This window comes from Pelophylax lessonae (genome assembly GCF_965119305.1).
Source record: "Pelophylax lessonae genome assembly, chromosome: 5".
NCBI classification, from domain to species: domain Eukaryota; kingdom Metazoa; phylum Chordata; class Amphibia; order Anura; family Ranidae; genus Pelophylax; species Pelophylax lessonae.
The window spans coordinates 388,246,219-388,272,663 of NC_138772.1; the positions used below are offsets into that span (position 1 = coordinate 388,246,219).

At 40.2% G+C, this 26,445-nt stretch overlaps 1 protein-coding gene across 1 annotated transcript in view; it reads left to right on the top strand.

Moving 5' to 3' along the window:
• LAMA1 (laminin subunit alpha 1) overlaps window positions 1–26,445 on the top strand; it is a 256,439-nt gene that overhangs the window by 64,955 nt on the left and 165,039 nt on the right. Inside the window, exons 4-7 of the mRNA XM_082258773.1 lie at window positions 13,142–13,384; window positions 17,036–17,215; window positions 22,828–22,917; window positions 23,092–23,209. Of these exons, the coding sequence (XP_082114899.1) occupies window positions 13,142–13,384; window positions 17,036–17,215; window positions 22,828–22,917; window positions 23,092–23,209 (631 nt within the window). The remainder of the gene's footprint in view (window positions 1–13,141; window positions 13,385–17,035; window positions 17,216–22,827; window positions 22,918–23,091; window positions 23,210–26,445) is intronic.

The following is a 26,445-nucleotide window of genomic DNA, read 5'->3' on the forward strand; positions in this document are numbered from 1 at the left end:
TAACGAAGAAACAAGTTGATATTGAGTTTTTTTGGCATTTCTAGTGTTTGATTAACTCTTCTGTTTTTTTTTCTGTTTGCATTTCTTTCTGTTTCAGCCTTTGTATTTTTATTGTAAGGTATTTATTTTTTAAATTGCACATGGTAGCAATTTGTGAACACAGGGGCCATTATTAAGTGTGGAGTATTTAATGATTATATTATATATCAATGTGTGATATAAAACCAGCAGCTATAATAATTATATGTATATTTGTATAGTTAATTGCAGAGATTTACAAATGGATAACCCTGCTTTATTTAGAAATAGGGCTGGCTCACATCAAAACGCAGTGCATGAAACCTGCGTCATGTGCATGTTTCCCGCACCGCGTTCAGAACACACTGGGTGTGAGATCTGCTGCAGGTGTTCATTTATTCCTGATGACACCCCAAACGCAAATTGCAAACACAGTGCGTTTGCCAGTACTGGATCGCATGGTACCAACACCTGAGAGTATAATGTCTTTATGGGCCTGTAAATCTTTGTTACCTAAGCCATTCTGTATCATGTTTCCAGTGCTTCCTTTGACTTTCAGACTGATTTAAGTCATGCAGGTTATGTGGCTAATTCATTTTCTGCGTTATCTGAACTTAATCAGCCATAGAATATGCGATCATGATAGCATTATCATTGTCATTATTTGCAAGAACATCTTTTTCATTCAGAGTCTTTTTGCTACATAACAATGCAAATTTGCAATTGCAGTTCACGTGATTTTTGTCAATGAATTATGAACAAGTTGTGTAGTGAATCATTTAGCCACCAGCAGATTACACTGCAACATCAGTTATGGCTGCTAATTTGAAGGTTAGTTAATATTTGATGGACCTGCACAGAGTTACATTTCAGTCCCTTAGGACCAATTTATCTTATACAAATATTGGCACTGACCTGCAGTAAAGTGAAGCGACCTGGAAAAATTGAATTTTATGGGAAACTAATGGAGATTTCTAATACTGCATTCTTCGTATTTTGTTGCTCCCTCCCCAAACTAATATCTTGTCCATTTAAGGATAGCATTATATAGTATTAAAATTCAATAAACAGAATATAGTTTGCTAATCTGATGTACCTTTTGAATCGTAACATAGTGAACACATTGCGCATTTTGTTTTTGTTTTAAATTACCTATACATGTTAAGCAACAAATATTAAAGGGCAAGTTTCGGCATCACGGGGGGCCTTCCATTCCGATCAGCAGGAGATATGTGAGCAGATCTGATGGTGGATTACAGGTCCTTGTCTGCTCAGTTTATGACAGACAGACCCCACTCTGCCCTATGGGTGGCTGGGTGTAAACAACTTTGCTTTCCATTTAACCCTGACTGCCTCTTCTCTGGCCCTCCCAAATGGAAAAGGAAGCAGTCCTCCTCTAATTTTTTTTTTTTTGATCGGACCAATTTCATTCTACTGGTCCATAGGAATGCTTGAACATTCCAATTAGTTCTGAAAAATGGACAGATGGACCTGATTGGATCACCCAAGTGAAAGGGCCCTAAGATTTAGTGTCAATGGAAATGTGACACTACACTGCTTACAATGCTTTTAATGTGCCTTGTCATTCACACTCACTTACATTAAGGAATTATTGCAAAGCCCAAACTGGTGTCAAATCAGTCTTAAAGCAGAATTAAAGGCACACATACTTACCCTAGTTTCAGTGGCCCAACGCCCATGATGTATGAGTGCTGCCATCATTGCTGCAGAGGTTGAAGGGGTGGGGGGCCAGTCTGTCAAAGCTCAGACCATTTGCTGCACACTGCATCAAATTGGTCTGCATGGCTGTCGTCCCAGAAGGAAGCCTCTTCTAAAGATGATGCACAAGAAAGCCCGCAAACAGTTAACATTGTAGCAAAGTATAATTTTTTCAGTGTTGTCACATGAAAACATATAATAAAATATTTACAAAAATGTGAGGGGTGTACTCACTTTTGTGAGATACTGTACATACATACATACATACAATCACTCCCATTCATACACACTCACTCTCACATAAAAGCTCCCACATTTTGGCTACCAGTGGCCCCGTTGCAAATTTTTTCTCATTTCCTGTCTGATGAATCTGTTGTCACTTTGACATTACACAAGGGGAAACCTATATAATTGAGCTCTGGATAGCAGTAAAAACCCACCAAAAGATATAATCCTTTATCACTCCAAAACTAAAAAAGAGAAAAAAAATACTTTAAAGGAGAAGTGTGGTCAGAGCTATTTTGGCTATACTTCTCATGTGGGTCACAGGAGTGCAGAACTAAGGACACTCCTATGAACCACAGGAGAAGTATAGCCAAATTCAGGCAACAGTGGGCTAAAATTCATTGTTGGCTGACATCACAGAGCCAGTCCAGCTCTGAAGGAATCCCAACAATAATGTCGGGATGTGCCCAGATGCCTGACCACCAGCTAGCTCAGCCTCTTAGTGCACTGTTGAGAGGCTAAGCCAGCTGCTTCAATCCCTTCCCCACCTCGGGGTTCCAGTGAGTGTTGGAGATGCAGAGCAGAGAGCCGTGACTAAGGCCAGGTTCACACTAGCAGGGAGTATATTGCGTCCCTGTTTTCCATTTTAGGTACAAATCAAGTCCGAATTTTTGTTTGAATTCAGACCTGAAATGGAGCCAAAGACGCACATGACCCTTTCCTAATGCGGAGCGCAGGTGTGTGAACTGGCACCATTGAGTGCGAATTGGATGCGGCAAAACTCATATCCAATTTGCATAACTGTGAACCCAGCCTAATAGTCACTACTCTGTAGTCAGAGCGGACCTGAGAACTGAGGGATCAGTGGTCTTTGATCGCTCAGTTCTCGGTGTAGAGCTGGTGAGGATAGCTGGAGCATTGAACCAATGTGTATTTTTTGTCATTTCATTTTTCTCTTTTAAGTAGTGTATCCTCAGCAACTATGGGCATTTTAGAACTACTATACTTAAGCCTTGTGTGGCAATAACCTGGTTAGGCAGTGATAAAATCTGCAGCTAGATGATATATTGTATGCTACAAATGGGAAGCAGTAAAGCATAGCTGTCATACAATTAGCAACTCCTTACACTTTCATTCTGGGCGGCTGTACAAGTTAGCGTTTGCTTGTTTAAACACAATCCAAAGAATTTAGAACACTGTGAATGTAAGTGTTTTATGTTTTCAGAAGAAAGAATGCTTATGCTTTCCTGCTCAAGCATGACTTTTTTTTTAAACTGCTTATAATAAAGACAGTAAGAGGGGATAGTTGAAGGATTTTCCAGCATTGTTCTGTGAAAATTAGCAGCCACATGGCTCATCCATTATACAGAATGCAGACATTTCTACTGCCGGTAGACCGGACTCCCATTATGTGTGATGGGGGGGCTTTCACAGGCATTCCTTTCCGACCTGCATCTCCCAGGTCACATGACTGCGTGGTGTCCACGGTTACTTTCTGAGTCTTTTATCCTTCAGTCTGTTTTGTCAATTGAGATGTGCTAGTGCAGGACACTGGGAAAGAATGCATATTATTACTGTGTGGCAGAACACACTGCATTAGTGAGGAGGAACACATTAGCCTAGCTATTGTATACATCTGAAACAAACAAAACCCAATAATGTGAAAAAGCAAGGGGGTAGCTGTTGGTGAAGTCAATTACGTTACTCTTAAAGATGAACTCAAGCAAATAAACAAATATGCAGTTGAAATACATATATGGGGTTTTCTTGATCTGCCAAAAGAGCTGTAATTTTTTTCCAGCCAGTCCCAAGGTTAACACAGCCTGGACTTAGTTGGAGACCTGACTTTTGTCTACAGTAGTTAAAGTGTCTCTTCGGTCATTTTTTCATCTTTCCATCTATTACATCCTCTGGCCTTGTTGTTTTAACTTTGGATAGTAAAACATTTTTTTTTTTGTCAATAAATTCCTCATACAGCCCACTTTCCTCTTTCTTGTCTGCTCATTAACCTAGGCAAATGACATCATGCACAGCTCTCTCTCTCTCACTCTTGTAAGAGTTTGCCAGCAAGGGAGGGAGGGATGAGTCATAGGAAAGCCAAGGAGAGCTGCAGAGCTGGAGGGGCTGGATGAGGGCGGAGACAACAGGACACTGCAGAGATCCATGAGTATTCATCAAGAGAGGAGAAATGTGTAGGCAAGCAGCGGTGTGAGCTTGTCTGTCTGTATATATGTGTGTGTGTGTGCCTGTATATATGTATGTGTGTGTGTGTCTGTGTGCCTCTGTGTGTCTGTGTAAACTCAGGAAGTGAACAGGCAGCAGCTTTAGCTGCCCACAGTTAAAATGGCTGCAGCTAGACTTAGTGAAGGGAGATTTCTGCAGCATATTTGGAAAGTACAGAATCACAGTAAAATTTAAAATAACATGCAAAGTGGTTGTAGAAAAACTTCAGAATGGCAAATAATCATTTATTACAAATTATGTGAGCCGATCGTAGTTCCTCTTCAGATAATACAACTTAGTCACCTCCCAAATCATCATACAGCAAGCCCTATGGGGACAGTGCTAGAAATATACTTATATATATATATATATATATATATATACTGTATATATACAAACATGATTCCAAAAAAGTTGGGACACTACAAATTGTGAATAAAAACAGAATGCAATGATGTGGAAGTTTCAAATTTCAATATTTTATTCAGAATACAGCATAGATGACATATCAAATGTTTAAACTGAGAAAATGTATCATTTTAAGGGAAAAATAAGTTGATTTTAAATTTCATGGCATCAACACATCTCAAAAAAGTTGGGACAAGGCCATGTTTACCACTGTGTGGCATCCCCTCTTCATTTTATAACAGTCTGCACATGTCTGGGGACTGAGGAGACAAGTTGCTGAAGTTTAGGAATAGGAACGTTGTCCCATTCTTGTCTAATACAGGCTTCTAGTTGCTCAACTGTCTTAGGTCTTCTTTGTCGCATCTTCCTCTTTATGATGCGCCAAATGTTTTCTATGGGTGAAAGATCTGGATTGCAGAGTGGCCATTTCAGTACCCGGATCCTTCTTCTACGCAGCCATGATGTTGTAATTGATGCAGTATGTGGTCTGGCATTGTCATGTTGGAAAATGCAAGGTCTTCCCTGCAAGAGACAACATCTGTATGGGAGCATATGTTGTTCTAGAACTTGGATATACCTTTCAGCATTGATGGTGCCTTTCCAGATGTGTAAGCTGCCCATTCCACACGCACTCAGGCAACCCCATACCTTAAGAGATGCAGGCTTCTGAACTGAGCACTGATAACAACTTGGGTTGTCCTTGTCCTCTTTAGTGCGGATGACATGGCATCCCAATTTTTCAGAAGTTCAAATTTTGATTCGTCTGTCCACAGAACAGTTTTACACTTTGCCACAGACAATTTTAAATGAGCCTTGGCCCAGAGAAAAAGCCTGCGCTTCTGGATCATGTTTAGATATGGCTTCTTTTTTGGCCTATCGAGTTTTAGATGGCAACGGCGAATGGCACGGTGGATTGTGTTCACTGACAATGTTTTCTGGAAGTATTCCTGAGCCCATGTTGTGATTTCCATTACAATAGCATTCCTGTATGTGATGCAGTGCCGTCTAAGGGCCCGAAGATCACCGCCATCCAGTATGGTTTTCCGGCCTTGACCTTTATGCACAGAGATTGCTCCAGATTTTCCGAATCTTTGGATGATATTATGCACTGTAGATGACGATAACTCCAAACTCCTGATATTGCTCCACTATTTTTCGCCGCAGCATTGGGGGAATTGGTGATCCTATGCCCATCTTGACTTCTGAGAGACACTGCCACTCTGAGAGGCTCTTTTTTTACCCAACCATGCTGCCAATTGACCTAATAAGTTGCAAATTGGTCCTCCCAGCTGTTCCTTATATGTACATTTAACTTTTCCGGCCTCTTATTGCTACCTGTTGGAATGTGTAGCTCTCTTGAAATCCAAAATGAGCCAATATTTGGCAGGACATTTCAAAAAGTCTCACTTTCAACAATTGATATGTTATCTATATTATATTGTGAATAAAATATAAGTTTATGAGATTTGTAAATTAGTCCATTCCTTTTTTACTCACAATTTGTACAGTGTCCCAACTATATATATATATATATATACTTGTGTGTGTGTGTGTGTGTGTGTATATATATATATATATATATATATATATATATATATATATATATATATACTTGTGTGTGTGTGTGTATGTATATATATATATATATATCTATATATATATATATATATATATATATATATATAAAAATAATTTTTGCCTTTTTTATAAGTGATCACAAAAACACTGTTCTCAGCTCCATAAGAAACTTAGAGAGGTGGGAGGTGACATGGTAAAACAGCAGCACACTGTGTATGGCTTCCCAGTGAATGGCTGTGCTGGGGGGCATGTGAGTAGTAGTCTGATCATTGGAGGACAACCAAACTGTGCTCCCAGCACTGCCTAAAAAATTACAACATTGGGATGGATCTGCTTGCATGAATGGTATGGTAAGTATAAAATAGGAACACCAGCTATTTCACACAAAGAAAGCAATACAAAGGGAATAGGATACTTTTTAGCATAATACATGGTACGGCAGGCACATATCAGAAACACAAATGTTGGGGTAACCTGTTCTTTAAAGCATGGCTTTCATTTTTTTAAATGTAATTTGACCCAAAGTGAATTTCTTACTTGCTTACACAAATACCCAGTGTATAGCTACAATACTCTCATGCTATCAATGACTTTTACTCTTTAAAGCGGAGTTCCACCCTAATTTTACATCATTCTTACCTATATCCCGATCTAAAATCGAATTGGCTATTTTTTTTTTTGTTCACTTACCTTATTTTTAATGAAAAATATCTTCCCTTCCTTCCACTTCCTTCTTTTATGGCCGCCGACGTCATTTCCTACTTTGCATTGACTCCTGAGAGATGAGTTTCATCAATCCCAGGAGTCAATGCGCCTGCACCGGTGTCCCTCCTCACTTCCGCTGCAGGCACGAGAACAGCTTCTGGGCATGCGCAATGACTTTTAAACCAGCTGTGGATGACGCGCATGCACTGGAAGTGACGAGGTATAGCATTCTGGGACTCGCTACTCCAGGAAGAGGGACACTGTGGCTTCAGCTGCCCACACTGCAGATGGCTGCGCTGGACAAGAACTTCACAAGGTAAGTCATTCATCCTTTTAGGTACACTAAACGGGACAGGTTAGAGGATATCATTGTTTAAATGCACAAACAATGACTATTCTAGGGGTATTTTTAGTTAAAAAAAAAACAATTTGGCCGGAACTCTGCTTTAAATGAATACCACATACAGGTTGTTCCTGGGCTCATTGCTTCCACTGAACGAGTACAGTAAACAAGGATTTACAATTAGCTGCTTCAGCAAAAGCTTTGTCATTCCTAACTCTGGAGCCATTGAAAAAATACAGCAGAATAAAAAACGGATCAGTCATCTATTTTACTAGCAGATACAAATTCTAGTACATGAATATAGAGAAAAGGGTTTCTGTGTTCTGTTTGTCATTTAAAGAAAAGAAATATATGATTTCAGTCTGGGCCATTTGTGATCCAGCATTGTAAACATATGACTGAAAAATGTCCTCCTCCAATATTACAAATAAACATATGTGTTTAGATGTGCTACCCTCATTTTAACATGGAATTGAATGCACAAAGTAAGATTTACATCACTGATTTCAGTTGATACTTTATTTTTCTATGTGTGTTGGTGCATTTTGAAATTTTTTGCATAGTGTAGTTTAGATGTGCTTGCCTGCTCACACACCTTCCACAGAGATGACTAGGAATGCATTAGAACACAAATGTCAAACACAAGGCCCGCGGGCCGAATCTGGCCCCCCACGCCATTTAATGTGGCCTCACACCTCAGCTGAAATGTAGTGGAACTCCAGCCTCGGGCTCTTGCAAATCCCTGCCTACCCTGCATGCACTCACCGTGGGGCACAACAGTGCCGACCAATGATGCCCCCTGCTAGTGTGAGAGAGAGAGACGCGGAGCCACCTACGCTGCTGGTACTAAAACCAGGCCGATGAGATGTGAGGAAGCTTTTTGAGGGGTGGGGGGCACTCATTCTGTGCGTAGTGCCCCTATAAAACCTGGACTCTGTATGTCATACACTCCTCAACCCTTCAGTCTGTACACAGCGCACTCCTCAACTCTGCAATCTGTATGTAGCGAACTTGTGAACTCTACACTCTGTACACTGCGTACTCCTAAGTATCTAAGTAGATACATAGTTTTACAGATACAACCGGCCCTCTGAGGACAACCCTAGTGCTGATGTGGCCCACAATTAAATTCAATTTAAAAATGTTTGTTTTATTTGTTTGATAAGTGAAAAAAAATACCTGTTGATGTTGCCAGAAATGTGGTTAGCTAATAACTTCTTTTGCTCTCTATGCACAAGCACAAAAGGATAAAGAGTGAGGATGGAGGAACTTTGACTTTACATACACTTTATAGTAAACTTGTACTGAGAAAAATGACCTGGTTATCACTGCTGACCTTCTGAAAATGCTAGTTTCCTTCAATACTTCCCGACTCTGACCTTGAACAAGGATTTAGGAGTAAAGCCATTGGGCTAGTTTGACAGTCAGGGAACTAGTATTCTCAGGATTGGTCTGTAATGACCATCTTCATTTATCCTCAACAAAGACAATAAAACAGTGCAAACTCTCATCTTGTAAAACAACCCATTCTGTTTAAAATAGAAATAAAGAGGCAAAAGATATATATATATAAAAAAAAAAAAAAAAACAATATCACATACCCTCTGTTCTCAGTTGCATAAGGGGAGGAGAAACAGCAGTACACTGATGTTCCCAGTGAATCAGGGCTCATGCACATTGCAGCTAAAAAAAAAAAAAAGAAAAGCTGCTTTTATAGTCAGCGAGCTATTTCAGCTTGAAGAAGCTTGTGCTTTTTTTTTGCTCTTTTGCACGTTTTATATTGAACTTCTTTGAGCTTTTTTGAGCATAAGCATTTTTTTTCACAAACCTTCCCCATAGCAAATTAGCAAACCTAACATTTTGTGCATTTTCAAGCTTTCTCAAGCTCTTTTTTCATGCTCTTTCAGGCTTTTGCATGCGTTTTTGGGCACTTAGGCGTCTTTTCTGCTTGAAAGCTCCTTTTAAAAGAGTGAGTTTGGTGGGGGGGCAGGGGGGAGGGGGTTCTGCTCATAAGAGCAAATGCCTGTAAACTCCTGAAAAAGCCAGAATGTGCATGGATACATTGACTAGCATGGAGGGAAGTTTTTAGGCAGAATAACCGAGAGCTCAAAAAAGCTCAAAAGCCTGTAGTAGCAGCTTTTTTGAGCTTCTTTGAGATGAAGTGTGCATGAGCCCTCACTGCGCAGGTGTGGCGAATGTCAGGACAAGCCTGATCATAGTAGGACAGCTAGAGACCTGACCACGCTGTGCTCACATGCCTAGTGTGGTCAGTTTTTTCATAGTAAAGCAAAGGGACTGTCAGAATTTCAGGGATTTCACAAAAAGGAAGAAATTCAAAGAGAACCGGATACTTTTTCGTACAAGTACATGTTTTAGCAGGCACTTATAAGGATAATGATATATTGGAAATTACATTTTTAACAGCTCACGCTTACGCATTTTTGTGCTGTGCTGTTTATTTTTTTCCTATAAACAAAAGTGTGCAAATGCAAGTAAATGCAAAGTTCATATCACATTACAAGAAAAGAAAGCTATTCACCTGTCTCTAAACCTTTAGTATATTATATAAAATTGAAAATAATGTTTGAGTTCAAAAAGAAAACTACATTTTGGACATGTGGAAAGCTCTCTCTTCAACATAGTTGTAAATTCTCCAAGTGACATTAAGAAAGCAGCATGGCAGCATGACCCATGTCAGTTTATAATGAACTTTGTCACTTTCAACTCCAGACACCAAAATAGAAGGCATGGAATTGGTATTAAGGGTGTTTAACAGATTGAAAATGTCATATATAGCCTTTTCAATTTATTACATTGTCGTAGCCATACAGAATGGTAGCCAGCACACAGTTTAAGTGCCGGTTCACACTTCTGTGATGCGGGAACACTGCGAATATGCAGCGTGTTCCCGCATCGTATCCGCACCCCTGGCAGTTCACACTGCCATATGCGATATGCTGGGGGCGTCAATTAAAAGTTAACGACACCCCCAGTTGAGATCGCATATCGTAGTACGATCTGCAAGTTCGCACAGAATCAGATCGCACTAGTGTGAACCACCATGCGATCCGATTCTGCTGCGGATAAAAAAGGGTCCTGTGCGTGTTTAGTGCGATTGCGAATTCAGCCATACAAACTGTATGGCTGAAATTTGCACCGCACAGATATCGCATGTAATTTAGGAGCAGTGCGCTCCAAATTACATGCGATCTCTGTGAACGCACTAATGTGAACCGGCACTCAGTGATTGTAGTAAAAGTTTATTCAGCACTTTTGGTCTGTATCTCAGGGTCCACATAATAGAAAGGATATCATAGCACAGTTATAAGATACTGAAACAAAAGACACATGGCACTGTCCAAAATTACATATTTATGCATAGTTGGGCTGGACAATTTTCACGTCATTGTAGTGTATTTTGTACTGATTGAATTTCTGACATTTATTTAAAAACCTGTATTTGGAGACCAAAGACTCTGTTAAAACACAACACAAAAAAAAAAAAAAAAAAAAGATTGGGGGGGGGGGCGAGTTACAAGGTACTGCTAGGAATTAATGCTATTACAGTCAGCGTTCCCTTCAGCCCCCTCAATAATTCATCGCCACCATATTTGATATTCTGCTCAGCAAGCGTCATTATAAAATGTTGGAGGAAAAAATAAATAAACAAAAAAATTAAAAAAAGATAGACAGCAGTGAAAAAGTAAGAAAGTGTAAAATAAATATACCAAATAATTTAGCTAGCAGAGTCCAGGGTAGTTAATTTTTTCCTTTACTGTTCTTTTATAATCACATTTTCAAGTAAAAATAACTAATTATAATCTGGTGGAGCCTAAAGGCTGCACAGTAGGTACAAGAGGATGTACAGGTTGGGCATCAGGGGTCTAAAACTTGAAAGCTTGGCAATAACCCTGCTACCATTCTGCATATTTTCTTTTTATTTAATTGAAGGAGAACACAACCAGGTCAACCAAGTATTGTTATTTTCTTGCCTTCATAAGTTTTGTTAAGTATAAAGGTGTTAATTCTCCCACAAATATTTGCAATATACCTGTTTATGAGTGAGGTTGTTTAGGTTCTTTGGGCATCAGGTGCTGGGTTTCCATTGATTTAGACCAGTTTACCGTCCTTCGGTCTTTAGTCAGACTGGCAAGACTGTGGCTACTGGCTAGTGGGAGTAAAAAATGCCCTGGCACCAGTGCCCCTTCATTGGTTTAAAAGGGAGGAAAAGTGCCCCATTGTTGGTATCAATGGGAAGAATAGTGTTCCATTGACAGGGGGAAGGGTGCACCATCATTGGTGTCAGTTGGTGGCATAGTGCCCCAACCAGACCAGAAAAAGGCAAGCAAAAAGCCACATCCGACCCCAGGCTGCAGTTTGGAGACCACTGGTTTAGACTATTATATATGTCTTTCACAGAAACCTTGGCCAGTCAATAAATATTGGTGAGGAAATGTACATCCAACCATCAATGAACAAACTTGAAAGGTGTTCCACCCTTATGTATAAGCATGTACATTTGGATGGAACCGTCTTGCTGGCTGCTTTATTGGCCATTTACTTTTGAGGGCCATCCTCCTGAATGAACCTGCTGGGGCCAAGACCGACACATTTTGAAAAACAACTACTCTGCCTTACTGTACAACTTACTGTAAAACTAAAGGCTCCTGTATGAGAGTCTAAACAAGTACCAATTGTAGTTACTAATGGCGTTTTTCCACTGCATGGTACGGCTCGGTTTGGCGCTTTTCTACTGCATGGTACCGCATGGTATGTGTTAGAATGGTTAGGTACGGTTTGGTACAGCGGCGCTTTTCCACTACATGGTACGGCTCGGTACGGCTCGCTTAAACAGTACCACCCAGGTTGGGGTTCCAAGCAAGCCGTACCTATACCATATCCCACAATCCTTTGCATGCAGCCTTGATTGTTTGTCACTACTAGCCACTGATTGGTCAGAGAATCATTGTAATCCAACCCACTTACTACTTTAGTGGAAAAGCAATCCGAGCCTATACAATGCTGAAACGTGCCGACTCGTACCACGCAGTGGAAAAGCAAACTGAGCCAAGCTGGGCCAAGCAGTGCCGAGTGGAGCCGAGCCAGTACTTGCAGTGGAAAAGTGCCATAAGTGTACTAAGTAGTTACTAATAAAACAAACATGGGAATGGTGATGGAGTTAATGTAGTACAGCAGTTTGTAGCATGCCACACTGCCTCCTGAAGGCAAACTATTTGATTGCAAACACTGAAGAGGAAAAGCCAGTACAGGTGGTGTTTTTGTTTTCCAATTTCTACATTTTTTTATGTTTTTAGGAACCCCCCGCCTAAAATATGTACCTAATATAATCTGATCATTTCTTATACCCAGTTACACATCTGACATATGATACACATGAGACCCTTCACTCGTCTGCTCGCACTAATTGGACAACTGTCATATGCTACTTATTTAGGGGTTGTTCACATGGCCTGCTTTGCCTTCAACAAAAAACGCATGGTAATAGGACATACTACATCCAGAGAAACGCAACACAAAGCATGTCAATCACAGCCTCAGAACATACACTGCTACATTAAGGTAAATGGGAATCCACTGCCTTGGGTTTGACATGCCTTTATAACACATTTTAAATGCAGGAAACCATGACGGCATACACAAAACTCTCTATTCTTGTCTGAAGCTATGTTTTTACCAGCTTTTATAAAGTTTTATCAGGAACAAAGCTAGTCAAGCTATTGTTTCCACTTCCCCGTCTGCATTATATTTATATGCTGAACCTTCTGATATAAAAATCACAATGCAACATAGGCTTGTAGATGTTTACAAAGTTCACCATCTGTACCATACTAAACATTTATAATAATTAATAATAAATGTATGTATGAAATGTGTAACGTAATAAATATATCCTTTCTTTAGGTCTTTCAAGTTGCCTATGTGATCATTAAAGCAGCAAATTCCCCACGACCTGGAAATTGGATTTTAGAGCGTTCTCTCGATGGAGTTGAGTTCATGCCATGGCAGTATTATGCAATTAGTGACACCGAGTGCCTGACTCGTTACAACGTCACACCAAGACTGGGGCCGCCAACATATAAGAGAGATGATGAGGTCATCTGTACATCGTACTATTCAAGGCTTGTGCCTCTGGAGCATGGAGAGGTAATTTATAAAAATCATTATTATATTTCCTCTCTGTGGGCTGTTTTATATTACACATCACTGTGACACACAAGTAAATCCATTCCTTTAATCGACCTGTGTTTGTTATCTATACATCCATACACAGAGACAACCTTTTTTTTAAGCATAACCAATATTCATGGTACATAGTAACACAGGGAGATAATGACACCAGGCTCACACCAAGTACAATGGTGCAACTTGTTCTTTATTAAGAAGAATACGGATTTCACGATGTCAGCCTGCATTATGTATAAGTAACGGGTACGCTGAAACGTGAAAAGTGTTCTATTCACACAGTTCCCTTTTCAAAGCAATAGCAGTCCAATGAAAATTCAACCCACCCCACACATGCCTCCATCAACTAACAACCCCCCTTCTGCAATACTTTTGCATTCTTCCCCCGATGGAGCTGAGCTTACTGTATACTAATGTATCATGATACCAATACTGCTTACTGTATACCAATGTATCATGATACCAGTACTGCTTACTGTATACCAATGTATCATGATACCAGTACTGCTTACTGTATACCAATGTATCATGATACCAACCAATACTGCTTACTGTATACCAATGCATGATTTGATCACAGTTTCTATTACATTTTTAATGATATGCAAAAAAAAATAAAATAAGTAGAAAATATTTTAATTATGACCATAACTTAAATGAACAGCAAGTGAAATCGAATCACAAAAAGTAGAAGAAAAAAAGACAAGGCACAATTGTTGCAAATTTATTGAGGAATAATCACTTTGCTCTGAGTGAGAATACTGACAGGGAGGATAATTTACTATACTTTAGGCAAATAGATTGTTCACTTTGCAAGTGAAGTTGCACCCTGCAAGGGAATTTTCCCAGAGCTTAGTGATTGTAGTGAAGTTTCACTTTGCAAAAGATACCCAATCATGCGCAAGGAAAACAAAAAACAAAAAAAAAACAGCATTTATTTGCACATGATTGGGTGATGGAAGTCAGCAGAGCTCTCTAACTAAGCTCTAGGGCGAATTCCTATGCAAAGTGCAACTTCTCTTGCCAAGTGAACAATCTATTTTGCCATTAGTAAATCGACCCCAATGTTACGATTCCCTCTCAGAGCAAAGTGACTAATTTTCAATAAAGTGAAACTCCACTTAAAAGTTAAAGTTCTGCTCATCCTCTTCTTCCCTGACTCCTCTACCATTTTAGAATTTTTTTTTTCTGGGAGTGAGTATCTGCTACCCGACCCCTTTAAATATGCATAGTGATTAAACCGCTTGTAATACACCTAATATATGTGAAATCTAAAAACTCTGAGTCCCAATAATGTCTTCCATACTGTGTGTATAGTATTACACTAATCACATCCAAACCATTATACACCAGCTATTATAAATATATATATATATACATTTATTAAACAAAGTTATTGTGCAGCTCTTCAAATGTCCTTCTTAATCCAAGTTGTGAGTTAGTTCATAATACTTTGTGCCGTTTTTTGTGAAAGATGTCTTTCAGTGACTCCCACCTCCATTCCACATTGCGCTCACCTCCACATTTGACCTGTCATACCCAGGTCAAATCACAATTTTCCCACTCAGGGGTACAAGAAATAGGCTTTTTTTCTCCTCCTTCTCCTCCATTTCACTTTTAGGTGTCCTGTGCTCCTTTACACAATGCGCTGTATGCCCCTTTTAAATCTGCGGTCCCGCCAATGCATATAAACTCATGCGACAGAATGCATCCTCATAGTGTAGTAAGTCGTATAAAAGCATTTATTAAGATATTTGACACTTATATTGTAGTTTAAAAACAACAGCAAACAAATTGACAACGGGGCTCAGGGGGTCACTTCTGTTATCGGCAACATCACACGTCTCCACCCAACGCGTGTCGTCCTGGTCATGTGACTTCCTGTGAAACACCAGGAAGTCACAGCCAGCTCCCACAGTCAGGATTGCAGTGCTGGGGATTCGAAGACCAGCAGAGAACCAGCCTGGGTAAACATGGCTCTGGACTGGTGAGTGTCTGTTTCTCAAAAGTCGTCAGCAGCAGTATTTGTAGTTTTTGACTGTTATTTTATTTTTTTTAAAGAATGACTGGAATTTCTCCTTAAACCTTTAAATTTGCAACAATTAAACTTTTTTGTTTTCTTCTACTTCCTTGTGATTTAACTAACTACACTTGCTGTTCATTCAAGTTATGGTCAAAAATACAAATCAACCTTGACCTCAGAGTCTCTTAACGGTAGCAATGGTCAATTGAAGAACACAATCTGAAGCTGCCCTAAAAAAGTTATCATATACTTTTAGAGGACCATGCACTCACTCTCCCTACACTTTTCATGAACGAGTACAAATTTGCTGTTTAACTTATTAGTAATGAGTGGAGAAGTAAGCTGCTTTATAAACATATCTATAGTCTATAGGGTACACATTTATAGTAAATGAGTATGTACTCATATATGAACATATGACATAGGCATATAGGAACATGTGATATAGAAATTTACAGATGTTTATACTCAGGATTTTGTTGACAGAAAGATCCTGAGTAAAATGTTCTTGAAAGACCTTGCTTAGAATCACGCAAAGAAGCGCAAAGGCACGCAAGTGTATATAAGCGTAAAATTCATCTTTATTGCCAGTATTGCAATATATGTCTATATACACGCATAGTCACGCATAAGGTGCATCAATTACTGCACTCAAATGTAAAATTTTCTATTCTTGCTTTAAAGTGATACTAAACCTAAGAACATTTGTTTACCTCAATGCATTGCTTGCATTAAGGTAAAAAACCTTTTCAGGTTCCCTGTGCCCCCCTTCCCTGTGTGAAGGGAAATAGAGGGGAGAAGAGATCCGCGCTGTGCGCGGCTGCATCTATTCTCCCCTTTCTTTCTCTTCACACAGCATTAGAGCAGCAGGAGGAGCCATTGGCTCTTGCTGCTGTCAATCAGATGCAGTGAAGAGGAAGTGGGGGGTGGGCCTAAGTCCTGCTGTGTAAGTCTATGGAGCGGGGCTCCATAGACACACAGGTCAGGAGCGAGCATGCACTGTTTGTCCCCATAGCAAACGACTTGCTATGGGGACATACAAAAGAAGAGGAAGAGCCAGGATCGCCGCCAGGGACCCCAGAAGAGGAGGGTCGGGGCTGCTCTGTGCAAAACCACTGCACAGGGCAGGTGAGTATACCATGTTTGTGAAAAGAAAATCTGAGTTTAACACTTTAAGGCTCTGTACTCATCGCTCTATGTATACTGTAGGAGTTTACTGATCTAAATGCAGCCCATTGTTTTCAATGTGCTTGTGCACACAGGTGCGTAAACATAAGCTGCGTATAAATGAGTTTAAAAAAATACAGAAATATGTGTTGCAGGTCAGTATTTTACGTAAATACGCTTAAATATGCAAATACATACATAAAATGTTTCTTTGAGGACTATAATTTAGTTTTCTCATGTACATACAAAGACACACAAATACTCACTAATAGACGCAAAATAAACACAAGAAATTTTAGCCAGAATTACTGATGTTCAAACATCAGTACATTGTACAAGTACCCTAAACTTTCTTTTATAATTGGAATGTAGCCATTGCAATGTTGCAATATTTTTACATTATTGTTGTTTTTATTAAACAGATCCACACCTCATTGATTAATGGAAGACCAAGTGCTGATGATCCCTCCCCAACATTGTTGGATTTTACATCTGCACGATACATCCGTCTTCGCTTGCAGCGCATTAGAACTCTTAATGCTGATCTCATGATTCTAAGCCACAAGGATTTAAGGGATGTGGATCCCATTGTAACACGAAGAGTAAGTGTTCATTATGCTACTTCTACCAAGAAATATTAGTTAAAATTAGAAGCACGATGCATTTGATAGAATACTGTATCTGAAGTGATAAACTGCAGTTCAAACCACAAATCAAAGTGGGGGGCATGTATAGTACCTTCTGCCTAAACCAAGGGCCTTTTATTAACGTTATTACTAATTCATTTGAATAAAATAAGTCAGACAATTATCAGATACAAGCAGTCTGAGAACATCGGGATATTATAGTTTACATTTACCAAGCAATTATTTACACTGTACCTAAACATGTCTACTCATCATTAAACAGTCTCCTAGACCAGGTCTGCTATCCAGCTGTGAAATCATTTGTTACATTGTAGACTTATGAGCCAAGGTTAACATTGCTGCAAAAGAAACAATCTATATTCTTTGTGGGACTGAAATGTATTTACAGTATATTTATAATATCTGATGCAGGCATGTGATAGTGCTTGATTTTTCTATTGGATGCAGGGGTAGAAAATGGTTATTGCAAAATATTTATCAATGTCCAGGTTTTATTATTATATTTTCATCACCTCTTATAAGGACAGGAATATGTTCATATATAATCATATATATGATTTTATACAGTATATACAGTGGGGATCGAAAGTTCGAGCACCCCAGGAAAAAATTTGCATTAATGTGCATAAAGAAGCCAAGGAAAGATGGAAAAATCTCCAAAAGGCATCAAATTACAGCATGCAAACACATTTAACCGCTTCCATACAGAGCAGTTTGACACCCTTCCTGCCCAGACCAATTTTCAGCTTTCAGCACTCTCACACTTTGAATGACAATTGCTCAGTCATGCTACACTATAACCAAACAAAATTTTTATCATTTTTTTCACACAAATAGAGCTTTCTTTTGGTGGTATTTGATCACAACTGGGGTTTTTTTTTTTCGTGATATATGCAAAAAAAGAGCAAAAATTTTGAAAAAAAAACACTTTTTTTTAGTTTCAATTATGAAATTTTGCAAAAAATAAATTTTTCTTCATACATTTGGGCCAAAATGTATACTGCTACATGTCTCTGGTAAAATTAACCCAAATTAGTGTATATTATTTAGTCTGTGTGAAAGTTATTGAGTCTAGAAGCTATGGTACCAATTACTGAAAATTGATCACACCAGATGTACTGACTGCCTATCTCCTTTCTTGAGGCCCTGAAATGTCAGGACAGTACAAATACCGACCAAATGACCCCTTTTTGTAAAGTAGACAGTCCAAGGTATTTAGTAAGAGGCATGGTGAGTTTTTTGAAGTTGTAATTTTTTCCCACAATTCTTGGGAAAATGAAGAAAAAATTTTTTTTTTCTTTTTTTTCCCACAAAGTTGTCAATTTATAAGCTATTTCTAACACATAGCATGTACACAGCAAAAATTACACCCAAAAATACATTCTGCTACTCCTTCCGAGTATGGCGATACCACATGTGTGAGACTTTTACACAGCCTGGCCACAAAAAGAGACTCCACGTCCAAGAAGCACATTCAGGCGTTCTAGGAGCATAAATACACATAAAACTTTCTTACTACCTATCACACTTTTCAAGGCCCTAGAGCACCAATACAATGGAAAAGTCCACAAAATGACCCCATTTTGGAAAGCAAACACTCCAACGTATATTCTATGAGGCATAATGGGTCGTTTGAACATATCATTTTTTTCCACAGGTTTTTGGAAAATGTGGGAAAAAAATGAAAACTTTTTTTTTTTACACAAAGTTGTCAATTTATAGGATATTCCTAACACATAGCATGTACACAGCAAAAATGACACCCCAAAATACATTCTGCCACTCCTCCTGAGTATGGCAATACCACATGTGTGAGACTTTTTCACAGCCTAGCCATATAGAGGGGCCGAACATCCAAGGAGCATCATCATGCATCCTAGCCACTTGCCTAGGCCTATTTTTGACATTTGGTGTTTACAAGCTAAAATCAGTTGTTTTGCTAGAAAACTGCTTAGAACCCCCAAACATTATATATTTTTTTTTAGCAGAGACCCTAGAGAATAAAATGGAGATTATTGCAATATTTTTTATCACACCGTATTTGCGTAGCGGTCTTCCAAACGCAATTTTTTTGGAAAAAATTCACTTTTTTTAATTAAAAAATAAGAAACCAGTAAAGTTAGCCCAATTTTTTTCCATAATGTGAAAGATAATGTTAAGCCGAGTAAATAGATACCCAACATGTCATGTTTCAAAATTGCGCACGCTCACGGAATGGTGACAAACTTTGGTACTTAAAAATCCCCATAGGCGACAATTTAAAAATTTCTACAGGTTGCCATCTTTGAGTTACAGAGGAGGTCTAGGGCTCAAATTATTCCCCTTGCTCTAACGATCGCGGCGATACCTCACATGTGTGGTTTGAACACCGTTTACATATGTGGGCGGGGTTTCTGTATGCGTTCGCTTCTGCGCGCGAGCTAACGGGGACAGGGCGCTTTAATTTTTTTTTTTTTTTTTTTTTACTATTTATTTTATTTATTATTTTTTATTTTTACACTGTTTAAAAAAAAAAAAAAAAATTGATCATTTTTATTTCTATTAAAAGAAATGTAAATATTCCTCGTAATAGAAATAGGCACGACAGGACCTCTTTTTTGTGAGATCTGGGGTCAAAAAGTCCTCAGATCTCACAAGTACACTAAAAGATAGAAAAAAAAAAAAAAAAAAAATAATTATAATATAAAATGAAAAAAAAAAAAAAAAGGACCTTTAAACCGGTTGCTAGGCAACAACATTTTCCGTAGCTCCGGTCCTCCAAGACCATAGAGTCAAGTGAGGGCAAGCTTGCCCTCACTCGACATCCTGTCTGTGAGGATTCGGGACCGGATCGTTTTCCCCTCTGCCGGCGGGTCCGGTAAGCGGGGAAAAGGACCGGAACGCGTCGGGAGGGGGGGGGGCGCCTCTTCCGCCATCCCGGAAGGGTGATCCCACGGCGAATCCGCCGCTGGGACCACCCTTATCGGAAAGCCAACCGTCCACCGTTTAAAAAAATACCAGGGTTATGGCAGCTATCTGCTGCCATAACACCAGTATTTAGGTTTAAACGGAGGACGTATATAAACCTTTTTGGACTTGGACATGGTGGCTGTATGAAGGGTGACAGGTACTCGGGTACTTTGTTGGGCAGGTGACAGGTACTCTGGTACTGATGAGCAGGTGGCAGGTACTCGGGTACTCCGATAGGCAGGTGACAGGTACTCGGGTACTCTGATGGGCAGGTGACAGGCAGGTGATAGGTACTGATGAGTAGTACTCACTGACTGATAGGTGATAGGTGATACTGTACTGATGGGTACTGATGATCAGTACTGATACGTGATAGGTACTGATGAGTACTGATGAGTAGTGATGGGTACTGATGAGCAGGCGGCAAGTACTTGGGTACTTCAGGCGTCAGGTACTCTGATGAGCAGGTGGAAGGTACTCGGGTACTCTGATGGGTAGGTGACAGGTACTCAGGTACTCTGATGACGGGTACTCCGTTGACAGGTACTCAAAGTACCTGAGTACCTGTCATCAGAGTACCCGAGTACCTGTCATCAGAGTACCCGAGTACCCGTCATCAGAGTACCCGAGTACCTGTCATCAGAGTACCCGAGTACCTGTCATCAGAGTACCCGAGTACCCGTCATCAGAGTACCCGAGTACCTGTCATCAGAGTACCCGAGTACCTGTCATCAGAGTACCCGAGTACCTGTCATCAGAGTACCGGAGTACCCGTCATCAGAGTACCCGAGTACCTGTCATCAGAGTACCCGAGTACCTGTCATCAGAGTACCCGAGTACCTGTCATCAGAGTACCCGAGTACCCGTCATCAGAGTACCCGAGTACCCGTCATCAGAGTACCCGAGTACCCGTCAGAGTACCCGAGTACCTGTCATCAGAGTATCCGTCATCAGAGTACCTGAGTACCTGTCATCAGAGTACCCGAATACCTGTCACCAGCCCATCAGAGTACCCGAGTACCTGTCATCTGAGTACCTGATGACAGGTACTCGGGTACTTTGATGGGCTAGTGACAGGTACTCTTTATTGGGGGGGGGGGCAATCAGTGTGTTTGGGGTGCACTGTACTTGGTAACTAGCTGTTACCACAATCTCCTCCTCACACAGGATCAGTGTGTGAGGAGGAGAACACGGTGACAGCTAGTTACCGTGTTCTCTGTTGACATTTGTGACCGGCTGTGATTGGACACAGCCGGTCACGTGGTAAAGAGCCAATTTCATTGGCTCTTTACCTAGATCGGGGATCGACTCTGTCCGAGGGACGAGCCTCGTCCCCGATCGCTGCTCTGCGCGCCCCCGGGGGCGCGCATTGCAGAGAGAACGAGCGGCTCGTGCTGGAGCCGCTCATGTGATCGGCTGTGATTGACACAGCCGATCACGTGGTAAACAGCCAATTTCTATTGGCTGTTTACCTTGATCAGTGATGGGCTATGTCCGAGGGACGAGCCTCATCCCTGATCGCGCCGCTGCGCGCCGCCGGGGGCGCGCAGTAGCAGCTAGAACGGGCCGACGTCATATGACGGCGGCCCGGATCTAGACAACCACTTTGCCGACGTCATTTTACATGACTCGGTATGGAAGTGGTTAAACAAAGTAACTCGTACTTATAAGCGTTTAAGCCTCGTACACACGCACCGATTGTTGGCCGACCGATCGGCCGTCTTTTGTCCAATGTTGGTTGAAACGTGCTCTAGACTGCACACGAATTTTCTCGGCCAACAACAACCAACTTCAGAAGGGATGTCATGTGCTGGTTAACTTTCCGTGTGTTTTTTCTTCTCTGAGCATGCCGTCTTGCTCATCTGATGTTTGTCTGCCGAAATCTGTACTGACTGACAAAAAATCGGCCGTTGTGGTGACGGCCAACAAAAATTTTATAGCATGCACACCAGATTTTGTTCGGCCGAAAAGTCGCAGTCGGTTGTCGGAATCATCATACTAACAAGCCGACAATCGGCCGATCGGACGTTGGCCGAAAATTCACGGCCAACAATCGGTGCGTGTGTACGAGGCTTTAGTTTATAGGTGTTTGCATGCTGGACAGATAAGATAACATAGAGGAGAGTTCAGGGACTGCTGAAAAAAACACCCAACTGTTTATCAGCAGCAGTGTACATGAGGCCTTACAGTTAATCTAAATAAGAGAGTTCAACCTTTTTATATTGCCCCATGACTTCCAACCTTTCCTCATTGATATTAATCCACATCATTTTATGTTCCTGAGATGAGATTACAACCTTACATTACAACAGAAATAGCATAATGCTTAGCTTCCTTTGGCTTTGGCCACCTTCATCCACCACTCTGTATGTAAAATATTCTACATAATGATAATTTATCATATTTGGTGATATGTGCGCATGGTCAATTCAGTATACATTCACAGCAAGATGTTTCTTTGTTGGTAAATTTTCATATTTTAACTTCAGTTCGTATTTTTAGGTTTTGGTTCAATTTGTGGATTCATGAATGTGAAATATGAAATAATTCAATGCTTGATTGTTTTTAATGTTTCTGTAAGTCATAAAGTATTCACCCCAATCATTGTCTCTTTGCAGTATTACTATTCTCTCAAAGACATATCGGTGGGAGGAATGTGCATTTGCTATGGGCACGCTCGCAGCTGTCCCTGGGATGAAGTGACCCAGGTAAGTTGGAGCTGAGAAAAACTCTACTCCTAGGAAAAAAGGGAAACTAACTATTGCAGATTCAGTTGGGTCAGCTGAATTCAGTCATATAATTCCATTTTCATCATTAAAATAACATTCTTTGCCACTCTAGGTTAATATTTAAAAGCTTCTTCACATTATCTCTTTCTACAGAAACTCCAGTGTCAGTGTGAACGAAACACTTGCGGCGAGAGCTGTAATGAGTGTTGCCCTGGTTACCATCAGAATCCATGGCGACCTGGCACCATTTCGGTTGGCAATAAATGTGAGAGTAAGTTGGATCTCAGTTCTACTGTATGATGTGAGGATGTGTGAACTTCTTTCAGGACATTTTTTACTTTGTTCAGTTACTTTTTCTTTCCGGTAGGTAATCATCTACTGTAGGTCCTAAAACATCACTACAGGCTTTGACTAATGTTGTTACTTTATTGTATATTGAAGGATAAACTTCTTTGGGCCTCTTCAGAAATTACTTATTTTTTTGTGACAGTGGTAAATATTTAATGACGCACGGTTTCATTTACCACTGTACGTTATTTGTCAAACTTTGTGATCGAAAATTATATTATAAGTCGCAATGGCTGAATATGTTCTTCTATTGATAGCAGTACAAAAGGCTCAGAAAATGTCAGAGCAGTAAAGTGTAGTTATAGGAAATCTGCACTATTTTTTTTTTTTTAGGTATTTTTGTTATAAAAAAAGAATATTTTCATTATGTCTTTGAAAGCTGGTAGATGGGAAATATTACTTGTAAATATTCTATATTTATTATTTTTGACTACCCATTGGCATTCTCAACGGAAGATCAGCAGCTTTGACTGTCTGAAATAATACCTGCTGCTGTTGGTATATATTCTTTGACAGCCTTGTTCCCTTATTTTTCCATCTCAATTGCCAGCTTTTTTTTTTAATCTTTATTTATACATTTAAAATATAACAAAGCAGGGCAATACATTTAACATGGCCAGCCAGTACATGATATCATAGGTGGTAACCCACCAATACCCCCGGCAGGAGTATGTCCCACAAGATATCCTGGGAGAACAACTTCAGGCATGGAGGAGCTCAACTATGAGGAAAATTTAGAGGAGCTGAATTTATTCTCTCTTGAGAAGAGGAGATTGAAGGGGGATATGATCAACATGTATAAATACATAAGTGGCCAATATAGTGAACTTGGTGTTGAGTTGTTCACTTTAAGGTCATCACAGAGGACAAGGGGACACTCTTTATGTCTAGAGAAAAAGAGATTTAATTTCCAAATATGGAAAGGTTTCTTCACAGTAAGAGCTTTGCAAATATGGAATAGACTCCCTCAAGAGCTGGTTCTGGCCAGCTCAGTAGATTGCTTTAAAAAAAGGCATGGGTTCTTCCCTAAATGTACATCATCTAACTGGGTACTAACATTCCAATGGTAAAGTTTACCATTGGAAAATCTGATTGCCTCTCAGGGGATCAGGAAGAAAATTTTTCCCCTGTTGTAGCAAATTGAATCATGTTTAAATATTACTTAAATGAAACAATCCCCAATGGAATCATAGAGTAAGTAATAGTAGCACAGATATTCATCAAAGCATGAAAATGAACAGAAAGTCCTTTTGAATATGTTTTTTTCACATCAAAATGTCCATCTCTGTATAAAATCCTGCAACAATCCTCTCCACCAATTTGGGGTCACCAGTGTGTTAAGGGGTCACCAGACAATAAATCCTCTACCGTTGTGACATAGATAGAGATGGCAACTCACCAGACCAAGTGGCCATCCTATTCTCATAGGACAGGCAAGAGACTCTGGGGCTCCCCTGGAAGGTGACACTAATCGTGAGGAATGGGGACGCAAGTCTCTGCATAAGGAAATATACACCTAGCAGCTGCAGCTGACCCAGGAGGGAGCCTAGTGTTTATGCTGGTTTGCAGAAGGAGGGGGATAGAGAGAGAGGGCCGTGGAGGATCAAAATTCACTTACATCCCAGCTCTCTCCCTGCCCCACCCTTGGGAAAAAAGGAAGGGGTAACAGAACCAAAGAAGAATAAAACAGGTATCCCTATGCCAGGGGTGTCATAAGCAAGCTGTAAAGAAGATAGCTATCTAACAGTGCACATGATATTCACAATAACAATTGTTTGTACGTATCAGAGGTAGTGAAATCTATCCATAATGCCCAAATTTCATAGAAATGTGAACATTTGTTAAGACTCTGATACCTCCACTTTTCTACCAGCTGTATATCATGTCTCAATGGCCATCTTTAAGGAGACCTAGCAAAAGAGCAGTGAGGACAGGTGTAATAATTTTGTTTAAAGATGTTGGCCACCTAAGATTATGATTTTAATCTCCCTTAACCATGCTACACTATAAAGCGTGGTTTGCCATCGCATTAGTGGTGTACAAGTTAGTATCACTCCTGAAGCATTTCACTCTACTGATCAGTAGCAATGTATGTCATACAAGAACAACATGCTCCGCTGCTGTCTGCCACACTGGGTTATTTTTATTATGTCATATATCATAGTATTACATCTAACCAGGAGTAGCAAGTTATGCTTATCCAGCTATATAGCACAGGGGTGTATGTATTACCTTTTATCTAATCAGAATGCCTCCGAACAATATTGCTGTACTAAGCATTCTAGTCTGAACCCCTATCAAGTTTAACGGGAACAGTAGCACGCTCTATGTACTTAATTACCTAATACTGGATTTAGACAGTATTTGTGGAATATAGCCTAATACATTTTATGTTCAATATTTTCTTTGAACTTTGAAGAACGAAGGGTAAACGCAGGTAATCGCTGGCTTTGTGAACAGCCACAGATAGCTGCAGCTGCTGCAAATAGCTGCTCACAGGTGGCAAAACACCTACATGGATAATTTTTTGCACTAAGCTGAATTACCTGTGTGAATGTAGCCTTAAGCAGCAGGTGAACATGTTGTCCCTGAAATAGAGTTCAGAGCGCCACTCAAAGCTAAGAGATGAGCTAGTTCGTTCTGGTCCTCAGAGGTAGGGGTGCCAGGATGTGTGTTCACTTATCCTCCAGTGATGAATGCATTGTCTATTAAGAAGCCGGACTCCTAGCCTGACCAAAGTGTGGATGTGATTATGAAACGGCCTCAGACAGCTCTCTGTCAAAGGCCACGCCCCCTGGTGTGTTTTGCCACTGGTTCTTAGCCATAGAGGTTGGGATTAGGAGCTGGATGGATGCCATCATTACCCGCTGAATGACATGTGGAAATGTGATTGAAAACAATGGGGAAGTGTGAAATGTAATTGGAGCGATTGATTGCTCCAATAACATTTCACACTTCCCTATTGTTTCTTATCACACTTCGGCATGATTTACTCTTCTCACTGTCATTCAGTAGCTAATGGGCATAAAAGCATCAATCCAGCTCCCAGTCCAGTCCCCGCCTCCATGACTAAGCCCTGGTGGGCAGGGTGAAACATGTCAGGGGGGCATGGCCTGCGAAGGAGAGCTATCTAAGGCTGTTTCATATCCACTTCCACAC